The sequence below is a fragment of the Populus euphratica genome, unplaced genomic scaffold, assembly GCF_000495115.2.
Source record: "Populus euphratica unplaced genomic scaffold, PopEup_1.0 scaffold155.1, whole genome shotgun sequence".
Lineage (NCBI taxonomy): Eukaryota > Viridiplantae > Streptophyta > Magnoliopsida > Malpighiales > Salicaceae > Populus > Populus euphratica.
Window position 1 is genome coordinate 681414 of NW_011499929.1, and position 22201 is coordinate 703614.

At 32.1% G+C, this 22201-nt stretch overlaps 1 protein-coding gene across 1 annotated transcript; it reads left to right on the forward strand.

The window, feature by feature from the left end:
* Window positions 1-20049: 20049 nt before the first annotated feature.
* Window positions 20050-21943, forward strand: LOC105135935 (F-box protein At3g07870-like). The gene has a single exon (XM_011041044.1). It carries the CDS (start codon window positions 20296-20298, stop codon window positions 21520-21522), a length of 1227 nt encoding a protein of 408 aa, XP_011039346.1. The 5' UTR covers window positions 20050-20295; the 3' UTR covers window positions 21523-21943.
* The last annotated feature ends 258 nt before the right edge of the window (window positions 21944-22201 follow it).

A 22201-nucleotide genomic window follows, 5' to 3' on the forward strand; every position in this document is an offset into this window, starting at 1 on the left:
TAGTTGTAATAATAATAATAATAATAAAGGAGAAGAAGAAGAAGAAGAAGAAGATGAGAACTTCGAGATGGAATATTAATGTAAGGATTAAACAATAATAATAACAAATGTCAAGGTTAGAGGTTCCACTAATGGTATGTCAAACAAGTATAACATAAACTCTTATTATTCAATTGGAAACTACACATAAAGGAGATTTCAATTAGATTATACATTGTTAACATGATTACATTAGTCATATTATTCGATTAATGATAATACTTGTAAATCTCATCAAGCATTCAGGATTATAACTTATGTTAATAACAAATCAAGTTCCTTTCGTAGCTCAGGTGTCGGTTATACCATACAGTATGAACTATGAAAGTGCCAAGCATTTGTTGTACCAAGTGTTATACAACATAAATCAAGATTAGTCATTTAACAAGCAAAGTATTAAAGAGTGAACAAGATAACAAATACAAAACATATTAGCATCAAGCATTAAAGTCCATATTGAGTTTATATTATACTTATTCTTACACCATTAATGTAACCTTTTCACCTTGACATAATAAACTTAGCTAAACATAATGAAAGACAGAAAAATAAATAAACCAAATAAGAACATAAATAAGATAAGAGTTAATTAAGTAAAGGAAAGGAAATGAAAGGCATAAACTTGATATTAATAAAAACAAAGCATAAATATTACAAAAAATACAAAGAGAGAAAGCAAAAACATGATCTTGATCTGGAGACCAAGATGCCTAAATACATGGCAAATTCCTCCTTTTATAGGCCAAAATTAGAAACTATTGATTTGATGACTAACTGATGAGTGGGTGACCAACTCTTGACTTGGTAACAATCCTTATCTTCTCTTGTCTGCCCAAAACATTATTGATAACATAAAAATAGAGCCACTTGAAAACATGAAAGTTGTAGAAAATTATCTCAGCTTTCTTGTGTAAAACATTCAGGTCATTTGGACTTTTAGAACTTCAGATATGGGCCAAACACTGAACGGTGCTCGGGCTGGAAGACAAATTCGAACTTCTTTCTTATTGCTACAATTTGGACTTGAAAATGGCCTTTTTAAGTCTTGAGATCCATATGAAAGTTGTAGGCCTTTGTCTTACCTTTCCATCCATATAAAGTAGACCTAAATCTGAGTTTTATAGCTCCAGATATGACCCAATTACCGAACAGTATTCCAGTTTGGATTGCAGCGATATCTCTTTTCTAAGTGTGGCCATCTCTTTGTCCTTTCAATTTCAGTTCTTAAATTCATCAATCATTCCTTTCATTTATGTGATAGGCCTGTATTTAAAATGAACATTTACCATAAATTAAAGGTATCTTATATTATTAGATATATTATTATAAAACATGTTTTAGTTAAGGAGTTATTGATAGTTCAAGTGTAAAATGATGATATAAAACCTTGATAAAAATACACTTTTAAGTACTAATCAACAGATGGTTGGGATAATTATTTATACTAGTCGACCAAAAAGTAACTCAAAACATCAAAGCACTTGATTACCAGGATATTAAATCTTTATGAGCTTTAGAGAATAAGTATATGATTTGTAAAAATTTTAGATTTTTGTGAGAAATTAAATAATAAATTTGTATTCAAACTTATTCTAGTTATTGTTTAATTTTCTAATGTAATAAATGGTTTAAATTGTTAGGTCCTTCGCATACTAGAGTGAAGCGATAAATATGCTTAGTGCCCTCTTTGTTTAGTTAGGATTAATGTATTTAGGGAATTTTTAATAATATAACTTATTAATGTATTTTAGCTATATTAGGATAATATTTGTATAAATGAAAAATTTTAAGATATCTTAATCTTACCTTTGTTTGATTAAGTTAGAAGTTTAGGAATATTATAAAGTCTTTAATTATTAAATGTGTTTCCTTATTTATTTCATTTCTTTTAATTACATGATGGCTTGTGACAGTTTAATATAATTCAAATAATTCCTTTCATTATATTATATTATTGATTATAGTGATGTGAATAAAAGGGATACGTAATTGATTTTGGTTGAATAAAGAAATAAGGTTTAAGATGGTTGGACTGTGTGTATTAAGTTTGAGTCTAGTATTGCAAGTCATCATGTCGATAACTTGATATCTTGAATTTATGGGTAAACTTTGAAAAAATTGTGGTAGTGAATACATTTTAAAATATAAACAATGAAAATATATGATTTTACTTAAACCAATTGACCAATTAATTTTATCTATCGATTATGTTAATCGTTTAATGGAATGAACAATTAAAATCGCTATTGTTTAAAATGATCAATTGAACCAATTGACTTATTGATCAACCAGTAAGAGAAATTCAAGAATTATTCGAGAAACCAGTCAACTAAATATTTGGAATTAAGGTTAATCATTAAACTAATAGTGTACTATTATTAAAAAATTACCTCATTTATGATATTATTGAAAAGAAAATTATGCAGAAATTGACATCTAAAAGTTGTTGTTATAATACATATGTGGCGTCTGACTAAAAAGATCAACACTCCTAATTACTTGGTAAATATTGGACTTAGAAATTTAGGAGTTTTAAAGATTTTTTTTTGAAAAAAAAATCCAAAAGAAGGAAGTGTTACTCCTTTTTAATGTCTAAGGTAATGACCTATATTGAATCTATTTATCGTAAACACCAAAAGGAAATAACATAACATTTTGACATGGTGTTAAAAAAAATGATGGGATTTTAAGGGTTTAAAATATTGGCCCAATATGCATTTTTTATGTGGGTCACAACCCAATACGCCTTGCAAACTTGTTCCAAGGCCTAAAGATGTATGGGTAAAAGTTTTGGTTGGTTTTAGTTCAAAACTAAAAGAAAATAAATAGTAAATTTTAATATTATGATAATTTCAAGTTTGAAACCAAGACAAAAGGTTATAATAGTATTAAAATAATATGAACCTTGTGGATATAAAGATTTAGAAACTCACAGTCAAATCAACCTTATCTAAGAAAGCTAAATTTAGGTTTATAATTGAGCTTGACACGACAATAACTTGTATTGAGGTGTCATGACTATAGAAACAAAACCCCCATGCAATGTCTATACAAAAACATGAACAAGAAATATAGAAGATGTCACTAAGCTAGGTTAGTTTTTTGATAAGTCAAAGTAAATCAATAAAAAAAATTTTATAAGAATTTCATTTCTCACAGACACATAATACATTATTTTAAAATCAAAATCATGATTAAAAAAAAACCCTAAACACAAGCTAAGTAATGTTATTTATAATAGGTAAAAAACATCATAAACAATGCTAAAAAAAATTCTAAATAAAAGAGAAAAAATAATCTTAAATCAACTAGTAAGCTAATACAAATTTTATATAGTAACATATGGATCTTATCGCAATGTCTTTCTAATCTCTGATTGTTATGAAATTTTACCTATATATAAAACATAACCTCTAAAATCCTGTGGTAAACGTTCAACCCTATTAAATAATCAAATTGAAAATTATGTTTGTTAATAACATAAAAATATGTATTTGAAAAAACAAAAAACATCCCCTCTTTTTTTGGATATATATATCAAATTATTAATTATTTTTCAGTCATGTATCTTAAGAGTTAGTTTTTAAATTTAAATACTAAAGATTTCATTTATAATTATTTCCTTGGTATTCAAACCTTTACCCTCCACATATATGGATGAAAAAACATGTCGATATCAACTGAACTGATAATATTAATCTCTACACACATGGATAACTATTCTATGCTGATATCATTAGCATTGACACATATAGATGACTAATCAATGTTGATTTCATTAGTATCCACTTATATGGATGACTAATTAAATAATTTGAATCAATTATCCAAACCATTCTCACCCTTATTTAGAAAATGTGAAAAATAGGTATCAAACATTTAAACTAAAGACAAACATAATTAAAATGCTTAACTTAAAATAAATAAATTAGGTATCGAGCACCTACCTACTTGTTAGGATGATGATGCTTCTCCTGTCTAGGGCTTCACTACTACAATATCCCATGTAACAACAAGATTTAAATCATTATTATCATATTCATTTAATCCTAGGAACCATATCCTAGTTTCATGTTTAACACATGTTTTTCACAATTTCTAAATAAGGCCATATCATATATCTTATTGACATATGTAACACATACATTCATGTTTACAAAATATATTTTTCATATTCATTTTAACCATCCTAAAACAAACTTAGGCAAACATCATGCCTCACTTATATCAAAGAACATCTAAATCTCGAGGTCATAGACAATTCCCTTACCATAATAATACCTTTACATGTTAATAACCATAAAGTTTATCCAATTTACAAAATCATTACTAAGACAAATTTGTCACATTTAAGAATTGTTAGCAAAATATTTACAACTTGCAAGTATTAGTTTTTCCTTTCCATGAAAAACATAATACATACCCATGTTAATTAGTCACTGATATTATTATAATATGCATGAGGTTTATCTATCAAGGTAAGACTAATAAATTAGCATAAAAAAGTTATGTAAAATTTCTCCATGAAGTATAAAGTGTCCCTCTTTTCATAAGTTCTACCTAAAAAAGAACACTTAGAGGGAAAATTTAAATAGACTCGCACATGATGGAAGGCCAAGTTTTTTCAGGCTAAAAGCCTATTGAAATGGCATAAACATCATCTATAAAAAAGTTATCCAAACTTAATAATGAAGAATATGAATTAGGTAACTAGCATTACTACCTCTTAACTCTAGAAATAAGGTAACCAACTATAATAGAAGAAGAGATAAAATATTAGCTAAACATACAAATAAGCCAAATATCAACAACGTAGCCATAAACCTTATTAAAAGGTTTTTGGATTTAATTTTGATTTTTTAATGATAGGAAACAATATAAATGTCAATGTTTTGGCTTGAAGTATACGATACTATAAAATAACATTTGATCATCATGGTATTGACACGACGAAAAGATTGATATCTTCTCCCAAGTGCAGGAGTGTCGAAGTAATAAATAACCCGGCAAAATCGGGATCGAACCACAGAGAGGTTAATTGTAGAAATTATAAACTACAATAGTAACAACAACAGCAGTAATAATAATAATAATACTAATAATAATAGTAGTATTAGTAGTAGTAGTAGTAGTAGTAATAATAATAATAAAGAAAAAGAAGAAGAAGAAGAAGAAGAAGATGAGAACTTTGAGATGGAATATTAACGTAACGATTAAACAATGATAATAACAAATATCAAGGTTAGAGGTTCCACTAATGGTATGTCAAACAAGCATAGTATAAACTCTTATTATTCAATTGGAAACCACACACAAAGGAGGTTCCAATCTAATTATAGATTGTTAACATGATTACATTAGTCATCTTATTCGATTAATGCTAATACTTGTAAATCTCGTCAAGCATTCATGATTATAACTTATGTTAATAACAAATCCAGTTCTTTTGATAGCTCAGGTGTCGGTTATACCATACAGTATGGGCTACGAGAGTGCCAAGTATTTATTGTACCAAGTGTTATACAACATAAATCAAGATTAGTCATTTAACAAGCAAAGTATTAAAGAGTGAACAAGATAACAAATACAAAATATGTTAGTATCAAACATTAAAGTCCATATTAAGTTTACACTATACTTATTTTTACACCATTAGTGTAGCCTTTTCACCTTGACATAATAAACTTAGATAGACATAATGAAAGAAAGAAAACTAAATAAACAAAATAAAAACATAAATAAGATAAAAGTTAACTAAGAAACTGAAAGGAAATGAAAGACATAAACTTGATATTAATGAAAGCAAAGCATAAGCAATATAAAAAATACAAAGAGAGAAAGCAAAAGCATGATCTTGATCTAGAGACCAAGATGTTTAAATGCACGGCAAATTCCTCCTTTTATAGGCCAAAATTGGGAACTATTGATTTGATGACTAATTGATGAGTGGGTGGCCAACTCTTGACTTGGTGACAATCCTTATCTTCTCTTGTCTGCCCAAAATGTCATTAATAACGTCAAAATTAGAGCCACTCGAAAACATGAAAGTTGTAGGCAATTGTCTCAGCTTTCTTGTTTAAAACATTCAGCTCATTTGGACTTCTAGAACTCCAGATATGGACAAAATACTGAATAGTGCTCGGGCTGGAGGACAGATTCGGGCTTCTTTGTTGTTGCAACACTTTGGACTTGAAAATGGCCTTTTTAGATCTTGGACTCCACATGAAAGTTGTAGGCCTATGTCTTACCTTTCCATCCATATAAAGTAGACCTAAATCTAAGATCTATAGCTCCAGATATGACCCAATTACCGAACAGTGTTCTAGTTTGGATTGCACCGACATCTCTTTTCTAATTTTGACCATCTCTTTATCCTTTCAATTTTAGTTCTTAAATTCATAAATCAATCCTTTCATTTATGTGACAGGCCTGCATTTAAAATGAACATTTATCACAAATTAAAGGTATCTTATATTATTAGATATATTATTATAAAACATGCTTTAGTTAAGGAGTTATTGATACTTCAAGTGCAAAATGATGATATAAAACCTTGATAAAAATGCACTTTTAAGTACTAATCACACCCCCCCAACCAGCTTATTACTAGTCTCTAGTAATCAAAACGTTAAAATAGAAAAATAATTTACAAATTCCACAAAGCAAGGTATTTATCATTTAACTTCCATTAATCTATCCAGATAAAAAACTCTCGTTAAATTTATATATCTGCTCAATACCTCTTAACAAGATATTCATAAAGCTTTCTTTTGTGCTCAATGTATCAACACATAATTATGGGGCTTTTCTTGGAAGAAAATAAATTTTTTGTTCTAATGTTTGACGTTAACTTCCTTGGGTTGAGATTATTATTTTTGTCTCTTTTTTTTTTCTTTTTTTTTAAATATATATACATATAATTTAAAAAACATCATGCATCTTTAACCCATGTAACGAGCTTTCGGCTAATGACTCCCAGACCAGTTGGTCTTAGGGCATTAGGTGTTAAGACACCCCTACAAGCTTAGTAACTCGGGTCGCATATATTAATATGTAGATAGTGCAATGTTTGAATTCCCTTAAGCTTTTCTCATTAACCCATGTAACAAGCGTTGGGCCAATAGCTCCCAAGTCAGTTGACTTTAGGGTATTAGGTGTTAAAACACCCCTTCGGGCTTAATTGTATAGGTTAGGGAGGCTACGAAACCAAACTTATCTACATTTTTATTATTATCATTTTCTTTTTCTTTTTTTCTTTTTTTTAATTATATACAATCCCTTTCCCTTAGTTGTTACCTTTAACAAAAGAATATAAATAATATAATAATCCAATGTGCAACCCACAATCATACGTTAAAGTGTGTGTGTGTGTGAAAATTAAGGTTTAAGAATACATGTTAAATGAGTATATGAGCAGAATTAAGTGATAATAATGCGAGAGTTTGTAAATCTGAATATTTCAAGAAGTATTATAATAGACCTTGTTAAGAATGGTTATTAAGATGCGTCTCAAGAGTCACTTTAACAAAAGAGCTCATTTACTCTCTCATTCTAGTAACAACAATTATGCACATGCTTTATGAAATGGAAAACAATTTTTTTTTTCAACTACTACCCTCTCCCCCCAACCAAAACGAGACATTGTCCTTAATGTTCTAAGGTAGAAAGATAGAGTATAGAAGATATCACCTGAAATAACAAACATTGACAAACCTGAAATACACTTAAACAAAAATAAGAAATAACAAAACATAATAATAAAACAAAACAACACAAAAATTACAAATGAAGACTCAAATCTAATCTATTCTAATCTATGCGATTCATAGAGGGATCAATTACAGGAATGAAAGATTGTAGTTGGTCAATCAATTGTTCAGCAGTAGCAGCAGAGATTATGATTTGTCGTGCAGAAGATGTTAAAAATTCTTGTTCCACAGCATGATCAAGAAAAGACAACAACTTATCATAATAACCATTAACATTTAACAAACCTATGGGTTTATGGTGAATGTGCAGTTGAGCCCAAGAGAAAATATGAAAGATCTCTTCCAATGTGCCTAGACTACCTGGTAAAGCAGTGAAGGCATCAGCATGGTTAAACATTGCATTCATTCGAGCCGACATTATAGAGACCTGAAGTTCCTCTCCAATTGTTTTTCCAATGATGTCCCCTTGTGATAAAGCTTCAGGGACGATCTCCAAAACTTGACTACCTCCTAAAAATATAGCTATTGACACACCTCCCATTAACTCAAGACTACCTCCCCCATATACTAAATGAATCTTTCTCTCGGCTAGCACTTGACCAAGATGATTTGCTGATTCTAAAAACTCTTTTTCTTTCCCAGGACTAGATCCACCGAAAACACAAATATTTCTTATATGATGACCTGAGGAACTTGCCATTTCTACACACTTCTATATTTGTTGAATGTATGGGTTAAGTAGAAATGAAAGGAAGGAAGAGAGGATTTTATAGATGAGAAATTAGAAAGGAAATCATACCACCTATATATAGGCCAACTAGAGTCTCACACACACACTCTCTCTCTTTATTTATTTATTTATTTACTTTTGAAAAAGTATGTCTATGTACAAGTAGTTGTGATTATGGCTCACATATTCCCTTGGTTTTACGTCTAAGAACGGCTTAAACGCCCTCTATGGGTCGGGGATAGGCTTCCCATCCAGTTTTCTTAAAAACTGGCAAACAGGGTCTTTTTTAGTCAGATTCCCAAGACTAAGTTGATCATGTTCTTTATGAAATAGTGGCCATAAATCATGAATTACACAATGCTTATCTCGACTATGATGAGACTTAAGAGTCAATAGAAGATTATCTAAAGACTCTCTGTGTTTTGAAATAAATCCCACCTTTTGACAATTTTCACAGGTTTTACGGGATGCATGTGATTCCTTGAATATGGTGGGCCAGTAAAATCCACTTTGTAAGATTTCTACAATCCTCTTTTTTGATGAGAAACGATCCCTATGGGCCTTAGAGTGATTAAATTTAATGAAATTACTTACCTCATTGTTGGGAATGTATTTTTGAAATATTTGATCAGGACAATAATTGAATAAGTAAGGGTCATCCCAATAAAAATTTTGCACGTTGCTAAAAAATTATCTTTTTTCTTCGGTATTTCAGTGAGCTGGCAAAAATCCTGAAGCAAGAAAATTAATATTTTTAGCAAACCAAGGCATTGAATTAAGAGAAAGTAGAGATTCATTAGGAAAGTAATCATCGATTGGTGTGGTGTCGGGTGTTGAATCTGTTGTCACTTTTGATAAAAGATCCGTATCAATATTTTCAGTGCCTTTTTCATCCTTGATTTCTTCTTGATTGGTCATGGCATGAGAAAATGGAAGTGCTGGAGGGGAATCAGTCTTTTCTTTGCTATGTTCAAATTCAAGCCCTTCCTTATCCTTAGAGATTGACTCATCATCTTTCTCAAAAGGTTCAAGAATTAGTTTTTGAATAACCTTACCACTACAAAGAGTGATGACTGATTTGACTTGATCCATGTGTTGACTTCCATGACTACTTGCATTTGCATTGTATTGCCCCTTGAGATTTTGCTGTTGTTGATATGGAAACTTACCTTTCTCTTGAAAACTAAGAGCAGATGTGAATTTTGCAAGAGTATCTTTAAAATCTGTTATGCTTTGAGCAAGTTGAGTGTTGATTGTCTCTTGCTTTTCAATGAATGCATACAAAGTTTCCTCAAAATTTCTTGTAGGAGGTGCAGCATAAGGAGGTGCATATCCATCATAATTTTGGAAGTTATGGTGTGCTTGAAACGGTGGTTGTGAAGTTTGTCCATTGTTATTATCACTCTTCCAATTAAAATTTGGGTGATTTCTCCAACCAGGATTGTATGTTTGCGAGTATGAGTTCTGATTGGGCCTTTGAAACTGTTTAAAGCATGGGCTTGTTCATAAAGACATTCCTTAAAAGAAGGCAAGGTTGGACAATTATTGTTTGAGTATTCATTTGTTTCATATATTTGACACACAATGTTTTGAACAGATTTTACTTGACCACTCCTTTTCAATTCTAGTACCTCGACTTTTCTAGCTAAAGATGCAAACTTGGCTTGAAGGTCATAATCTTCCCTAAGGTTATACATACCTCCACTAGATGTATGAGGTTGAGTTTTACTCGATGCCTCATAAGTACCCGCGGTATCCTAATTTTGAGTATTTTCAGCTAACAAGTCTAAGTACTCCATTGCTTCATCAGGGTCTTTATCTTCAAAAGTTCCATTGCACATCAATTCAACCATTTGCCTATCTCTAGGTGTTAACCCTTCATAAAAATGTGAAATCAATCTCCATGTTTCAAAACCATGATGAGGGCAAGTACTAAGCAAGTCTCGATACCTATCCCAACATTGGTAAAATGTTTCTCCTGGTTTTTGAGTGAAAGTGGTGATTTGTCTTTTGAAAGAGTTTGTTCTGTGAGATGGGAAAAACTTCTTTAAAAACTATTGTTGCATTTCATCCTAAGCATGAATGGATCCTGGTCTCAAATTTTGTAGCAATATTTTAGCTTTATCTTTTAATGAAAAAGGAAAAAGCTTTAATCTGATGGTGTTCATGCTACAATTTAAATTATTATATGTGTTGCAGACCTTCTCAAATTCCCTTAAATGCAAGTATGGATTTTCCAATTCTAAGTCATGAAAAGAAGGTAAAAGTTGAATAATGTCTGGCTTAAAATTAAAATGAGATGCATTGGGAGGAAAAACTATGCATGATGGTGCACTTGTTCTTGTAGGATTCATGTGGTCTCTAAATGTTCTAGCACGGTTATTCTCATTATGAAGTGATTGATTATCTTCTTTAGCCATATTTTCTGAAAATGATAAGGATACCCTACAAAGTCTACCACTTGATGTACGTGACTGATTAGTACTTAAAAGTGCATTTTTATCATGGTTTTATATCATCATTTTGCACTTGAAGTATCAATAACTCCTTAACTAAAATATGTTTTATAATAATGTATCTAATAATATAAGATACCTATAATTTGTGGTAAATGTCTATTTTTAATGCAGGCCTATCACATAAATGAAAGGATTGATTGATGACTTGAAGAACTTAAATTGCAAGGATAAAGAGATGGCCAAACTTAGAAAAGAGATGTCGGTGCAATCCAAACCGAAACACTGTTCGGTAATTGGGTCATATCTGGAGCTATATATCTTAGATTTAGTTCCAATTTATATGGATGGAAAGGTAAGAGATAGGCCTACAACTTTAATATGGAGCCCAAGATCTAAAAAGGCCATTTTCAAGTCCAAATTGTAGCAACAACAAAGAAGCCCGAATCTGTCTTCCAGCCCAAGTACTGTTCAGTATTTTCGCCATATCTGGAGTTCTAGAAGTCCAAATGAGCTGAATTTTTTACATAAGAAAGCTGAGACAATTTCCTACAACTTTCATGTTTGCAATTGGATCCAATTTTGATGTTATCAATGACGTTTTGGGCAGACAAGAGAAGATAAGGATTGTCATCAAGTCAAAAGTTGGCCACCTACTTATCAATTAGTCATCAAATCAATAGTTCTCAATTTTGGCCTATAAAAGGAGGCATTTGCCATGCATTTAGGCATCTTGGTTTCCAGATCAAGATCATGCTCTTCCTTTCTCTCTTTTTATTTTTTTGTAATGTTTATGCTTTGCTTTCATTAATATTAAATTTATGCCTTTCATTTCCTTTCCTTTACTTAGTTAACTTTTATGTTCTTATTTTGTTTATCTATTTTGCTTTCTTTCATTATGTCTAGCTAAGTTAATTATGTCAAGGTGAAAAGGTTACACTAATGGTGTAAGAATAAGTATAATGTAAACTTAATATGGACCTTAATGTTTGATACTAACATGTTTTATATTTGTTATCTTGTTCACTCTTTAATACTTTGCTTGTTAAATAACTATAAATAACCCGGCAAGACCGGGGTCGAACCACAGGGAGGTTAATTGTACAAATTATAAACGACAATAGTACAACAACAATAATAATAATAACAACAACAATAATAATAGTAATAACAATAATAACAACAATGACAATAACAATAATAACTATAATAATAATAATAATAATAATAATAATAGTAGTAGTAGTAGTAGTAGTAGTAGTAGTAGTAGTAGTAATAATAGTAATAATAATAATAAAGAAAGAGAAGAAGAAGAAGAAGATGATAAAACTTGGAGATGGAAAATTAATGTAAGGATTAAACAATAATAATAACAAATGTCAAGGTTAGAGGTTTCACTAATGGTATGTCAAACAAGTATAGTATAAACTCTTATTATTCAATTGGAAACCACACACAAAAGAGGTTCCAATCAGATTATAGATTGTTAACATGATTACATTAGTCATCTTATTCGATTAATGCTAGTACTTGTAAATCTCGTCAAGCATTCATGATTATAACTTATGTTGACAACAAATCAAGTTCCTTTCATAGCTCAGGTGTCGGTTATACCATACATTATGGGCTATGAAAGTGCCAAGCATTTGTTGTACCAAGTGTTATACAACATAAATCAAGATTAATCATTTAACAAGCAAAGTATTAAAGAGTGAACAAGATAACAAATACAAAACATGTTAGTATCAAACATTAAAGTCCATATTAAGTTTACACTATACTTATTCTTACACCATTAGTGTAACCTTTTCACCTTGACATAACTAACTTAGCTAGACATAATGAAAGAAAGCAAAATAGATAAACAAAATAAGAACATAAACTTGATATTAATGAAAGCAAAGTATAAACATTACAAAAAATACAAAGAGAGAAAGGAAGAGCATGATCTTGATCTGAACACCAAGATGCCTAAATGCATGGCAAATGCCTCCTTTTATAGGCCAAAATTAGGAACTATTGATTTGATGACTAATTGATAAGTGGGTGGCCAACTTTTGACTTGGTGACAATCTTTATCTTCTCTTGTCTGCCCAAAACGTCATTGATAACGTCAAAATTGGAGCCAGGTGCAAACATGAAAGTTGTAGGCAATTGTCTCATCTTTCTTGTGTAAAACATTCAGCTCATTTGGACTTCTAGAACTCCAGATATGGCCAAACTACCGAACAGTGCTCGGGCTAGAAGACAGATTCGGGCTTCTTTGTTGTTGCTACAATTTGGACTTGATAATGGCCTTTTTAGATCTTGAGCTCCATATGAAAGTTGTAGGCCTATGTCTTACCTTTCTATCCATATAAATTGGACCTAAATCTGAGATCTGTAGCTCCAGATATGACCCAATTACCGAACAGTGTTCCGGTTTGGATTGCACCGACATCTCTTCTCTAAGTTTGACCATCTCTTTGCCCTTGCAATTTAAGTTCTTAAAGTCATCAATCAATCCTTTCATTTATGTGATAGGCCTGCATTTAAAAATGAACATTTACCACAAATTAAAGGTATCTTATATTATTAGATATATTATTATAAAACATGCTTTAGTTAAGGAGTTATTGATACTTCAAGTGCAAAATGATGATATAAAACCATGACAAAAATACACTTTTAAGTACTAATCAGTTAGTTATGTCAAGGTGAAAAGGTTACACTAATGGTGTATGAATAAGTATAATGTAAACTTAATATGGACTTTAATGTTTGATACTAACATGTTTTATATTTGTTATCTTGTTCACTCTTTAATACTTTACTTGTTAAATGACTAATCTTGATTTATGTTGTATAACACTTGGTACAATAAATGCTTGGCACTTTCATAGCCCATAATGTATGGTATAACCGACACCTGAGCTATGAAAGGAACTTGAGTTGTTGTTAACATAAGTTATAATCATGAATGCTTGACTAGAGTTACAAGTATTAGCATTAATTGAATAAGATGACTAATGTAATCATGTTAACAATATATAATCTGATTGGACCCTCCTTTGTGTGTGGTTTCCACTTCAATAATAAGAGTTTATACTATACTTGTTGGATATAGCATTAGTGGGACCTCTAACCTTGACATTTGTTATTATTATTGTTTAATCCTTACATTAATTTTCCATCTCCAAGTTCTCATCATCATCTTCTTCTTCTCTTTCTTTATTATTATTATTATTATTATTATTATTATTATTATTATTACTACTACTATTACTACTACTACTACTACTACTACTACTAATACTACTACTACTACTACTACTACTACTACTATTATTATTATTATTATTATTAGTATTATTATTATTGTTATTATTATTATTATTGTTGTTGTTGTTGTTATTGTTATTGTTATTGTTGTTATTTATAATTTGTACAAATAACCTCCCTGTGGTTCGACCTCGGTCTTGCCGGGGTATTTATTACTTCGACACTCCTGCACTTGGAAGAAGACATCAATCTTTTAGTCGTGTCAGTGACCACACTCTCATGCATGTGTAGGAATAGAATAAAAGGAAAAAGAAAACAAAAGAAGAAGAAACAAGAGAAAAGAAACAAAGTTATATACAAGAAAAGTGAAAAGAGAAAATAAAATAAATATTATAATTTATACAAAACTTACCTCCCCGGCAACGGTGCCAACAACTTGACACGACGAAAAGATTGATGTCTTCTCCCAAGTGCAGGAGTGTCGAAGTAATAAATAACCCGGCAAGACCGGGATCGAACCACAGAGAGGTTAATTGTACAAATTATAAACGACAATAGTAACAACAACAATAACAACAACAACAATAATAATAGTAATAACAACAGTAATAATAATAGTAGTAGTAGTAGTAGTAATACTAATAATAATAATAATAAAGAAAAAGAAGAAGAAGATGAAGAAGATGAGAACTTTGAGATGGAATATTAACGTAACGATTAAACAATGATAATAACAAATGTCTAGGTTAGAGGTTCCACTAATGGTATGTCAAAGAAGTATAACATAAACTCTTATTATTCAATTGAAAATCACACACAAAGGAGGTTCCAATCTAATTATAGATTGTTAATATGATTACATTAGTCATCTTATTCGATTAATGCTAATACTTGTAAATCTCGTCAAGCATTCATGATTATAACTTATGTTAACAACAAATCAAGTTCCTTTCATAGCTCAGGTGTCGGTTATACCATACAGTATGGGCTATGAGAGTGCCAAGTATTTGTTGTCCCAAGTGTTATACAACATAAATCAAGAGTAGTCATTTAACAAGCAAAGTATTAAAGAGGGAATAAGATAACAAATACAAAACATGTTAGTATCAAACATTAACGTCCATATTAAGTTTACATTATCCTTATTCTTACACCATTAGTGTAGCCTTTTCACCCTGACATAATAAACTTAGATAGACATAATGAAAGAAAGAAAAATAAATAAACAAAATAAAAACATAAATAAGATAAAAGTTAACTAAGAAAATGAAAGACATAAACTTGATATTAATGTGAAAGGAAATGAAAGACATAAACTTGATATTAATGAAAGCAAAGCATAAGCAATATAAAAAATACAAAGAGAGAAAGCAAAAGCATGATCTTGATCTGGAGACCAAGATGCCTAAATGCATGGCAAATTCCTCCTTTTATAGGCCAAAATTGGGAACTATTGATTTGATGACTAATTGATGGGTGGGTGGCCAACTCTTGACTTGGTGACAATCCTTATCTTCTCTTGTCTGCTCAAAATGTCATTGATAACGTCAAAATTAGAGCCACTCGAAAACATGAAAGTTATAGGCAATTGTCTCAGCTTTCTTGTGTAAAACATTCAGCTCATTTGGACTTCTAGAACTCCAGATATGGCCAAAATACTGAACAATGCTCGGGCTGGAGGATAGATTCGGGCTTCTTTGTTGTTGCAACAATTTGGACTTGAAAATGACCTTTTTAGATCTTGGACTCCATATGAAAGTTGTAGGCCTATGTCTTCCCTTTCTATCCATATAAAGTATACCTAAATCTGAGATCTATAGCTCCATATATGACCCAATTATCGAACAGTGTTCCGGTTTGGATTGCACCGACATCTCTTTTCTAAGTTTGGCCATCTCTTTATCCTTCCAATTTCAGTTCTTAAATTCATCAATCAATCCTTTCATTTATGTGACAGACCTGCATTTAAAATGAATATTTATCACAAATTAAAGGTATCTTATATTATTAGATATATTATTATAAAACATGCTTTAGTTAAGGAGTTATTGATACTTCAAGTGCAAAATGATGATAAAAATGCACTTTTAAGTACTAATCAGGTATCATCCTTCTAGGGATCGTCAATCAATAAGTTATTGCTAATATCCAATAAAGATATAAAGATGCACATAATAATACAAAATCTTTGTTAAAAAAGAAAAGCATACTAAATAACAGAGATAAGATTAAATTGGCTATTATATAAGGGATAAAGTAAAATATGAGATTCCATGTCCCAAACATAAAAGAATAATAATTATTCACAACAAAAAACAAAAGAAATCTAAAATAAATCGAGTACAATAGAATTGATTATGTTGAAAATATTGAAAGAATATTAATCTACTAAAAGCTTCAAGAAGTAATTGGCTAGGTGACTATTAGTCACGATTGACCAAAGAAAAGTGATTGAATATAATAATTTGAACACGTATAAATAACTGTAAAGCTTAATTTATTTAGAGCACAAGTCTTCATTTAAATAACTAATTAGAAATCACAAAACTAGTTTAAAAATCATGTGATATCAATAAAGGAGGAGTTTAATTTGTATTAAGATTCAATAAAAAAATTTTTATCTTATATCAATATCTATATAGAACTGGAGCTATATATTTAAATAAGATTCTAATTCTTTAGGAATATAAAGAGCCACATGGTTACTGTTAATAATGATCAACCTTATATATATAGTTTTAATATAAATTTATCTTTTTTTTCTTTTGGTTTTTATTTACATCTTTATTTACCCCTTTTGAATTTATATAATTCATCCTTTTTATTTTTTTACTCATCTTTTTATATATTTTTTTTCTACACATTGTGTTACCTAGAATATAATATTTTTTTTTAATATTGAAAAATATTGGTATTCCATATTTCACTTGATTTTATAATATTGTTCTCTGCATCTTTCCGAGATTAGGTTCTTATTATATATATTCTTCTTCTTAAAAGGTAAAATTGATAAGATAATACTATAATTTTTTAGAAGATTATCTTACACATCAATATAATTTTATACCCAAAACCCAATCCTAAAAGTACTTGCACACCCACTCTCACACTCAAAGAAAAAGGCTTAACCCTTATGCTTCTTTTCAATGCACACCCGCTCTCACACTAAAAAAAAAAGGCTTAAAGCAAGTGAGGTTCTGGCCTAGCGGTGGGAGGGGCTTGTCCCCTTCCTCCGCACCTGGGTTCGAACCTCACCATGCACGCCTGTCATCCCTGCGGTGCCTTACCTGCTCACTGGATTTACAGGATGTTCAGTGGGCCGTGGGGATTAGTCGTGGTACGCATAAGCTAGCCCGGACACCCCACGTAAATAAAAAAAAAAGAAAAAAACACACTATAAAACCACTCATCTTTCACCTATTTAGAATGGTCAAACAATTGGTGAATAAGGAACGAACAAACTTCAAGGTTACTCCAATCAATAGGAATTTTCCCCTCGTACTTGTACGAAACCTGCGAATGCATAAAAAATTTTCTTAACCAAATGATTGAAAACTCTTACTTATCTCTAGGCTATGAGCCACACTACCCAAAGTAAGAACCGCTCCATCAAAAACTTTGATTTTCACCATGCCGTTAAACATAACATCACCAGATGACATGCCAACTCTAGACGCATTGAAAATTTTTCCTCCTTGAAAGTCATCAAAATATTCCTTCCTAAACACACATGGAACACACGTAGAATCAAATATCCAACTATCATGCGAAAAAAAGTCAGTATGTTCGGAGAAATTGAGAGACATCACTAAAGTCCTCTAGCTCCATCAAAGATTACCCAACATCACCATCTCTCTTTGTTTTAGGACAATCTTGCTTGACATGATCCAGTTCTTTGCACTGGTAACATTGAATGCCTTTTCCTCTGGACTCGGATGCAGACCTGTCACTCTAAAATACCTTTTTAGCTGATCATTCTCTTCACATTATCTCTACTGCTCACTAGTATATGGTCATTTTTCTTGCATCAACTTGATGTTATACGTGTTTCGTGAGATAAAAACGCAACCTGTGTACTTGATCCAGATTCGTATAACCTGCAATATAGTACCAATGTCACCATATCATTAAACGAATCAAGGAGAAAGGTAAGAAGTAAAAGGGTCTTGTCTTCTTCCTCAATCTCGACATCAATTTTCATAGTTGATCCAATATACCATGGAGCACATTCGAGTGCTCTTTGAGATGCTCCCCTTCCTCCTTTTTTAGCTTGTAAAGTAACTGCTTCAAATGTAACTAGTTGGTCAAACTCTTTATCAGATAAAATTTTTGTAACTTTTCCCTTATTGCAGGCATCACATCTTCATCTATAACGAATGCTGTCATCAATACAAAGTTGAATCAGGTTCACATACTTCAATTCCAACTCCTTCCACTCGTCTTCCTTCATAAATAACTCATTCAATGGAAAGAGAAATAACAGAGATGAATGAAGATTGGCTAACATGGTTCAACAAAATCCTGCCTAGTCCATGGACCCGAGAGTAATCCTTCTTTACTAAGACAGTAAATTAGTAAAAAATTATGATTATGATTTTTATACTCAAAACTGAACACCCACTTTCACATTTAAACAAAACCCAACCCCATAGTTCCTTGTACATCCGTTCTCACACTTGAAGAAAATTCATTAACCCCTGTGCTCTACACACTTTAAGGAACTCATCTATTTATAATGGTCAAACACTTGGTGAACAAAAAAAAGAATGAAGTTGGTGACTAAGTTTGCAAAACTCGAAGGCCACTCTAGTCTTACTTGATCTGGGCTTCATTTATTTAGCCACTATTCCAAGAAAAAAAAAATGTAATACCCCAACAGAGAAAACATGTCTTATTGTTTAAAACCATCCAAAATTCCTATTCCCAAACTCAAATTTCGGCTGCTAAACCAAAGGAGCAGACCGGACAGCATGTTTCATGTGAAAGACAATTGAGAGAACTAGAACTTGCTGATGAGAAACAAGGTGGTTTAAGCTGAATTTTGAAAAATCCGGCTGATCCTTTAGTTCAACAATTGCTACTTGACCTTTATTTACTTCCTAATGCAAATAAATTTTATGGTTTGAGTTGAATTATCTCCCCGCTCCTTTCTTAAAAGAAAATAAAAAGAAACCTCACGGTTTTAAATGAATTATCTCCACGCTGCTTTCCGAGAAGAAGGTAGAAAAATGCTCTGTTGAAATTGCTTGCCTACCTTCCTCTGTGTTGAAAAAACTGTGATGAGATCACTTTGTTATCCTCTGGAATTCGCCTACCTTCCCAGAAGTTTCTTCTAAAAAATGCTCACATGACCATGGCATCAAACGGCTGATTAATTTAATGTGTTTTAGACCACCTTGTTACACGACACAAAATTATTGCAGCTAAATGACACAAGTAGATATGTATCTTTCGGCTCTGGCTAGTTCCCATAAGTATACTTTCATGGCTGTTCATTGTGCTCTCATTATAAATTAATTATTTTTCTGCAATGACTTCTATTCTGGATCTTTCACATTTTAATTTCTTGGGCCCCATTCAGAAAAGTTTTTCACAAGGATGATTCCTGGCATCTGCTTAGCAAAATTCCTTGTGACACTACGTCCAAGGGCACCCAGGTTCCAATGGAAATAAAAAGAGATAGCTTTGGCCAGCACATGGTATGCATTCATTTGTCAAATTCTTGATCTTTATTCAAACTAAATGTTGCTAGGTCGCTATCAGTGAGGTCACGCCTCCGTCGACAAGGAACAGGATTCATAAGTTTTGCCAATTTCTCTGAATAATATCATGCCCCTGTACTCTTTTATTGGACGGTACACATTGCTGGTTCTATCAATTTAACTTTTCTTCGTAGTGAAAGAGAAAATCGAACTCTTTTTTTTTTTTTCCGAAGAATTATTCAATGGTGGCTCCACACCAATTTCCTTGTGGTTTCCAACTCTATTCCTAAATATTTGTTTAACTTATCAAAGTCCACCATGTTTATCTCCAACCACAATGCTTCACCTTCAAACAACCTTCTTTTGATCTAATATACCTTCTTTTGCCTGTGGTGATCATGGACTTGGATTTTGAAAGACATAGCAAAAGAAGAAAAACCAAGCTTGAAGATGATCCACAAACAACTGGAATGGAGCTTCTACCGAGGGAGATTGCTCAAGATATACTTTCAAGATTGCCCATCACTTCTTTGGTGAAATTCAAGTGTGTATGCCGAGCTTGGCGTGCCATGGCGCTGGACCCTGAGGTTGTAAATTTATATCTCTCTGGCTCAACTCAGGATACAGATCCTTGCGCAATCCTTCACTGCGACTTTCCCATCAGAAACAATCTTTACTTCGTTGATTTCGCTGCCCACGACGAAGAAAAAGAGAAGGTGAAAAGAATTCGAGCACCTTTTTCTTCTATGATGCCGGAGTTTGAAGTGGTAGGTTCCTGTAATGGTTTACTATGCCTATCCGACTCGTTGTTCAACGATTCTCTTTATATCTATAATCCTTTCACGGGCATATATAAAGAGCTGCCAAAATCCTTGCAGTATCCTGATCAAGAAGTGGTGTCTGGGTTTGGTTTCAATCCCAAGACTAATGAATACAAGGTAATTAGGATTGTGTATTATAGGAATGGGCATGGCAGATACCCTCGGTCACGTAGAATCATTTATCCACTATCACAAGTCCAAATCTTAACACTAGGCTGCCCTGGATGGCGAAGTCTAGGCAAAGTGTCATACAGGCTAGTTCGTCGGGCATCAGAGACCCTGGTTAATGGAAGGCTTCACTGGGTTAGCCGACCGTGTAGAAACAAGCCTGCCCGCAGGCTGGTCTCATTCGACTTGACCGATGAGCAATTCCGAGAAGTCCCGAAACCGGACTGCGGTGGCCTAAATAGGTGCGACTATCATCTAGCGGTTCTGAGAGGCTGTCTCTCTGTTGCTGTTTATTGCAATTATGGAAGACTGGAGATCTGGGTCATGAAGGAGTACAATGTGAAGGGGTCCTGGGTTAAAGAATACAGTATTGGAGCGTACATGCCAAAGGGTTTGAAGCAAAATGTTGTCCGACCTCTGAAGATATGGAAGAACGCCTCAAATGGAAGGGCTGTTAGAGCTCTATGCGTCTTGAAGAATGGTGAAATCCTGCTGGAGTACAAGAACAGAGCTCTCGTTTCTTATGACCCAAAGAAGGGAAAATTTAAGGATATCGACTTGCAAGGGACGCCAAAATGGTTCCACACAGTAGTTCATGTGGGCAGCCTGAACTGGATTGAAGCTCCAAGTGACTAGCACAGCCATGGATCGGGCTCTTCTCCCTTCGTGAGTTGATCTCTCCTTGTCCTGAAACCAAAAAAAAAAAAAAAATTCTGTTTCTGTTTCAATTGTTCGCTTTTATCATTAGGTTCTCATTAGACTATCAAACCTCACACGCATTTACAGACTCCAATAATCAAAGTATATTGGTGTGTATGAATATTGAATATTAATATTGGACCGATTGCAATGCAAGAGAATATTTATGTCTCATGTAAGAAGTAGACAAAATCAGTTCGTGTAGGTTAAGATTAATCGCTTGTATTAGTGGGGTTTTAAGTCCAGCTCCCCCTCCTTTGCCGCTCGAACAATCACCCAACCCTTCCTTTCCAACATTAGCAATTAACCACTAATGTAAGAATTAGTGTTACGACTAATACACTAAAAGAGTTCCGTATTTTTCTGTGCATTACTGTGTTTCACGGTGAATGGTATTTCTCATTGAACAATATTATTTTTTGTTTTAGTAACTCAACCTTTTTGTTTTCAATTTCATTGTTTTGTATGATATTTGGGATATTTTATTTTTCGTGTATTTTCTTGACAATTCAATGTGTTTTGTAAAATTTTAAAACTGATTTAAAGGCCAATTTCACGAAAAAAAAATTAAAATTGCAATGTTAAGAAAAATTAAAAGAAGGATCAAAATAAAAAA

Bases quoted from the DNA above. Each gene is read 5' to 3' on its own strand.
- LOC105135935 (XM_011041044.1), top strand. From the start codon at position 20,296: ATGGACTTGGATTTTGAAAGACATAGCAAAAGAAGAAAAACCAAGCTT.